The 6,000-nt window shown below is 47.3% G+C and overlaps 1 protein-coding gene across 1 annotated transcript in view; it reads right to left on the bottom strand.

Annotated features, from left to right (window-relative positions):
* Positions 1–6,000, bottom strand: part of LOC311329050 (NLR family CARD domain-containing protein 3-like) — a gene marked incomplete at its 5' end in the record, with an annotated part of 57,358 nt that overhangs the window by 10,460 nt on the left and 40,898 nt on the right. Inside the window, 2 exons of the mRNA XM_084462937.1 lie at positions 1,772–1,818; positions 2,574–2,747. Of these exons, the coding sequence (XP_084319063.1) occupies positions 1,772–1,818; positions 2,574–2,747 (221 nt within the window). The remainder of the gene's footprint in view (positions 1–1,771; positions 1,819–2,573; positions 2,748–6,000) is intronic.

The raw sequence follows: 6,000 nt of genomic DNA, 5'->3' as shown, positions 1-6,000 counted from the left end.
AAATTTGAGTTGTCTAAATCTATGGTAGATTTTGTCGACTAAAATCGTAATGATATTTAGTCAACTAAAACTAGACTAAAACTAAAACAAGTCAGATGACTAAAATATGACTAAAACTAAATGGCATTTTAGTCAAAAGACTATGACTAAAACAAAATCATAATTGGCTGTCAAAATTAACACTGACACACACACACACACACACACACATGTTCTCTCACACACACTTCCCAGGTTCTACACACATAAACATGCCCAAATCACCCTCTCTCCCCCCCTCTCTCTCTCTCTCTCTGTCTTTGTCTTTAAACATGAATATACATGAATTGACTTTGGACCAGGTCAGACGTAAACCCAAGGACAAGCAGAGACATTCTAAAAAGACGCCTGTGGGAATCAGACCCAAGTCTGGGTACAGAGAGAGAGACTGTGGAGACAATAAATGATCATTAAGTCATATTAGTGACAACTTTACACTTCACTACCCTACATTATCACCCCCAACTACACACACACACACACACACACACACACACACACACACGCTTCCCTATCTAGTTCATGACCTATGGAAAGGACAGGCCCTCTCCCCAAGTCAGGAGAGCCAAGGGGGAGGCTTCTTCACCTTGTAGCCCAACTTAACTCACATTCCTCCTTCCCTTCGTCTGAAACACTTAAAGACACAAACACACCAAAACAGACAAGGAAGCTGTGACCTATAACCTCAAGAGACCATCCTGACCCCACAAGCTCACAGTCTGTTTCTCTCCAGGGACCAGGATGGTCTAACAAGGTTCCAGACTTTAGCAATAATGACAGCTCTGAGTCCCACTGCACTGTGAACTCTTCTGCCATGGATGACAAACAGTCACCAGCACAACCACACTGACATGCAGTGTAGGCCAATCATCAATAAACCCCTTTCCAACAAATACACAGAAAATACAAGCACACATACAACAGCAGCTAGAACTCTCAATTCTAACCAGGCATGAGCTGATTCACACACAGAGTCATCTTGAGTACTCAAATCCTTTGATTCTGGGTTTGATAGAAACACGTTCTGGAGGGTGAACCTAAAGACACTGTGATTGATGACTGTCCAGGATAAAATGTTTTGGGTAATCCATGAATGTTAAATGTAGATATATATTTTTACAGTTTTTCTTATTTTAATCTTGCTTTATCAATTATTTGTTTCATTTCAGATTTGGGAGGAGGCACTGCCTCCCTTGGCTACTCGCACCACACGCCACTGAAAAGCACTGTTATGGAAACATGAGCACCATTAGAAGAGTGAGATTATCACCAACTTCCTCAGAACAAATGAGCAGAGTATTAACATCATTCCATCCACCTGTTCTCTATGGATACCAACAACAGCATCAGAGGATCCAACACTGATACCAAAGCTTAGTGGGAGCAGATCCCCGTCATTACCACTTAAGAGGGCTCTAAAAACCTCTCCTCTCACCGGATTCTGATCAGGGACTGGACATGACGTGGTGCTCATCCAACAATTATGAGTGTGTGTGTGTGTGTGTGTGTGTGTGTGTGTGTGCATATGTATGTGCGTGTGTGTGTGTGTGTGCATATGTACCCATCACTATGAATATAGTTCAAGTGTAAGCAGCTCTTAGGTGTTTGAACAGTTGTGACAGATTGTATTGTATTTTGTATGACCCCTGTTTTCTAGGCCCAAGTAGATAATGGTGGTGAACTCATCTTCAGTTAAGACACATGAATAATCAATGTCAATGTCAATACTCACATTTTCCAAGTCCAGGTCTGATCCTGATCTCTCCACCATGATCCACACTGTAGGAATAAGCAGAGGAATGATGAGGATGATGCAATGAGACGTCACCAGTTTTAGGCTTTATGTGTTTGTTAGTTACAGGTTGATTGCAGGATTATGTAAAAACTACCAGACCTATTTTCCCGTGGAAGGGTGACTGTAGCATGAGCCAAGGAAGAACCCATTCAATTAGAGAGAGCGGATCTGAATCACAGGGAGGATCCAAATTCATTGAAAAATCATTTTTCACTTTTGTTGACCACGACAGAGAGACCAGACCAGCACCTACGGGTACTTTGCCATGTTTAATACATCCATGGCTGTTTATCCCTGTATTTTCTGCGGGTATTAGGACCAAAATAATTGAATCATGGCATGAAGGCAAAGATCAACTGCTTTGAATTAGCTAGTTATGCTCATAGCTAGCCAGATTACTGCTGTGGGTCCTGTCATATGTAGCTATCTAGGTATCTAAAATACATCAGAGAGCAGAGCTGAAGAGCACCTGTTGGACCAACCCCAGCTGATGCACCACCAGTATATTGTTGACATTTGTCTCCTCTAGGTTCTCTAATGCTACTGCACATGCTGACAACATGCATCATGGGTGGAGGTCTGCACTCTCAAAGTGCCCTTCTGGTTATAGGGGGATTTGTGTCTGTTCTGTCAAGAGACTCGTAGGCTGTGAAAGTTGAGACCATCTAGTTCAGAGAGGGGGGCTACATAAGAGACACTGGGTGATTTTCTTCCACTTGATTTAAAACGCTCTCCTTACTTGAGTTTCTCCAGTCTCCAGTGTGGATCCTCCAGTCCAGCAGAGAGCAGCTTCACTCCTGAGTCTCCTGGGTGATTGTAGCTCAGGTCCAGCTCTCTCAGGTGGGAGGGGTTTGACCTCATAGCTGAGGCTAGAGAGACACAGCCTTCCTCTGTGACCATGCAGCCCGACAGACTGTAGAAACAGATCGATACAAACACATTACCACCCTCTGCTGGTGAAAAGAGAGAGTTGAAGGATTATATTCCATCTTCCTACAGACAAATATTTGAACATTGGATCTGCCCTGGTTCGCACACAAAGTGATCTTTTTTTGTCAGTCAATATTTTTGATATGCTTTCTCTTCCTTGTAACCCATGCTAAATAAGAATGCTCTGAGACTCCAGGTTTATTATAGAAATGGAAAAGCCTGGTCTCTGTAGTACTGAGACATTCCAATCCAACCAATGAAACTCCTCATGAGAGTTCAGGTAGGTTTACACTGTAGTTTATCTGTAGTTACTGTAGTTTAGCTGTTTCTAGTGGGAACATCCAGCTGATCATCTGCTATGATTGTAACAGTTCATAATATCTCCCATCATGTCACTGATAAGAGTCTCATTCCAAAGATAAAAGCTCTGGCAGCATTTCCCTGTTAGTCTGCATCCATTCAGTCTGTAGGGAGATGATGATCATGATGATGAAGATCACCAAACTGCTTCATTTGCAGTGAACACATGATGTATAAGGAGAGATGTCGTGTCTATGCAGTCCCCTGGAGCAGACAGGTTCAGAGGCAGGGTTCTGAAGGAGTGTGCTGTACAGCTGGGAGTCCAGCTCACCCAGCTATTCCAGCTGGTTTAAACACAGGCTTTGTCTCAGCAGCTTCCCACCATCATCCCCTCATGCCAAGACTATGAACGATGGACCCTGAATCAGACCCATGGATAATGGACAGTGGATCATGGATCATCTCAATCCAGCTCACCCAGAATCTCCAGCCTGTCCCTTTTCCCTTGACTACCCTGCAACCTATCACCCCCGACTACACACCACACACACACACACACACACACACACACACACACACACACACACACACTATAACTGATACTTAAACAATGTTACACAAACACACCAGTACTTTAACAATGTTATTATTATCAAGGGATATGATAGGCTGTTTCTGAGCCAGGGAGAGCACATTTGGAGTTTGTCTGTTAAATAATTGTCTGTTCAAAGTTATCTTTAGAGTGCATTACACGAACGCCAGACTGGCAAAAATATACCCAGAGACTGATGACACCTGTAATCGGTGACTTTATTTACCCCCTGTGAGAGGCTGTTTCTGAGCCAGGGAGGGAACACGCTTGGGGTTTCTAACAGCACAGCTAATGCTCAGCCGATAGCACCAAGCTAAAGCAGAATGGAAACCTGACGCGAGGTTATGTTCCAACAAAGGTCCCCCCTCCATGTCTATAGTCAAACTTTAGCTTTCAGTCACATAACGTTTAGTTACCTTCAGCTTGCCATCTGTGGCCTTGTAGCTCTAACATTGGTAGGCTAGCTAACATTAGTTAGTACTAAACCCTTTGAATCATACGATATCAACATATCATGCAGCTATGAAATTATCTAAAACTCAGCTTGCTAGCAAGTAGGGATGGGCAGTACTCGTTGTTGACGTCAGTACTCGAGTAACCATGGCGAGTAATTGTTACACTATGAAAAAAAAAAGCTTTGTTATTCATGCACCTGCGCACTGTGTTTCTGGCTACCTGCGTGAGGCTACTCACATCAGTCACAACATGTCTGCTGCTCGTAAAAGTACAGTCTGGAAATACTTTGAGAAAGAAGGGGAAAACAGTGTGCAGTGCAAAATCTGCAATGTGAAACTTGCTTATCATAAGCAAACCAGCTGAATGCTCAACCACATGCGGTTAAAGCACAACGAAACAACAAAAGCCGGGGGGCGGCAGTGCCCCGAGAGGCAGAGCACCGTGCCTTCCCTCACCCCGGAGGAGGAGAAGGCCCTATCGATCATCGGCCTCACAGCCTCCCAAAGCATCACTGGTGGCCTTGATTTGGAGTCTGGAGAGGGCCCCTCCAACATCCAGCCCTCAGCTGAATCACCCCAAGCCTCCCAGCCCTCAGCTGAATCACCCCAAGCCTCCCAGTCCTCAGCTGAATCACCCCAAGCCTCCCAGTCCTCAGCTGAGTCACCCCAAGCCTCCCAGTCCTCTGGAGAGGAGACCCCAGCGCAGTCAGACTACTCCACCCCGTCGACACGCTCTCGGAGTCGATACGTTCAGTTACAACCAGTTCTATTAGCCTCGCGTCTCTCCTCGTAGAGGAGGGCCTGGTATCTATTAGCATCGCGTCTCTCCTCGTAGAGGAGGGCCTGGTATCTATTAGCCTCGCGTCTCTCCTCGTAGAGGAGGGCCTGGTATCTATTAGCCTCGCGTCTCTCCTCGGGGAGGAGGGCCTGGTATCTATTAGCCTCGCGTCTCTCCTCGGGGAGGAGGGCCTGGTATCTATTAGCCTCGCGTCTCTCCTCGGGGAGGAGGGCCTGGTATCTATTAGCCTCGCGTCTCTCCTCGTAGAGGAGGGCCTGCCCTGGTATCTATTAGCCTCGCGTCTCTCCTCGGGGAGGAGGGCCTGGTATCTATTAGCCTCGCGTCTCTCCTCGTAGAGGAGGGCCTGGTATCTATTAGCCTCGCGTCTCTCCTCGGGGAGGAGGGCCTGGTATCTATTAGCCTCGCGTCTCTCCTCGGGGAGGAGGGCCTGGTATCTATTAGCCTCGCGTCTCTCCTCGTAGAGGAGGGCCTGGTATCTATTAGCCTCGCGTCTCTCCTCGGGGAGGAGGGCCTGGTATCTATTAGCCTCGCGTCTCTCCTCGTAGAGGAGGGCCTGGTATCTATTAGCCTCGCGTCTCTCCTCGTAGAGGAGGGCCTGGTATCTATTAGCCTCGCGTCTCTCCTCGGGGAGGAGGGCCTGGTATCTATTAGCCTCGCGTCTCTCCTCGGGGAGGAGGGCCTGGTATCTATTAGCCTCGCGTCTCTCCTCGGGGAGGAGGGCCTGGTATCTATTAGCCTCGCGTCTCTCCTCGTAGAGGAGGGCCTGGTATCTATTAGCCTCGCGTCTCTCCTCGGGGAGGAGGGCCTGGTATCTATTAGCCTCGCGTCTCTCCTCGGGGAGGAGGGCCTGGTATCTATTAGCCTCGCGTCTCTCCTCGGGGAGGAGGGCCTGGTATCTATTAGCCTCGCGTTTCTCCTCGGGGAGGAGGGCCTGGTATCTATTAGCCTCGCGTCTCTCCTCGGGAGGAGAGCCTGGTATCTATTTACTTTACTGCCTTAAGCCCGCCCCATCATCCGGCTCGAGCCCGTAGAGCCCGCCTCCAACATCCGCTTGCTTTATTTTTCCTTAACCGGTAGTTCTCCTCGCATC

The sequence above is a fragment of the Borostomias antarcticus genome, assembly GCF_949987555.1.
Source record: "Borostomias antarcticus genome assembly, contig: scaffold_215, whole genome shotgun sequence".
Lineage (NCBI taxonomy): Eukaryota > Metazoa > Chordata > Actinopteri > Stomiiformes > Stomiidae > Borostomias > Borostomias antarcticus.
Note: the sequence above shows the minus strand (reverse complement) of the source record. Positions and strands in the feature narration are given on the sequence as shown.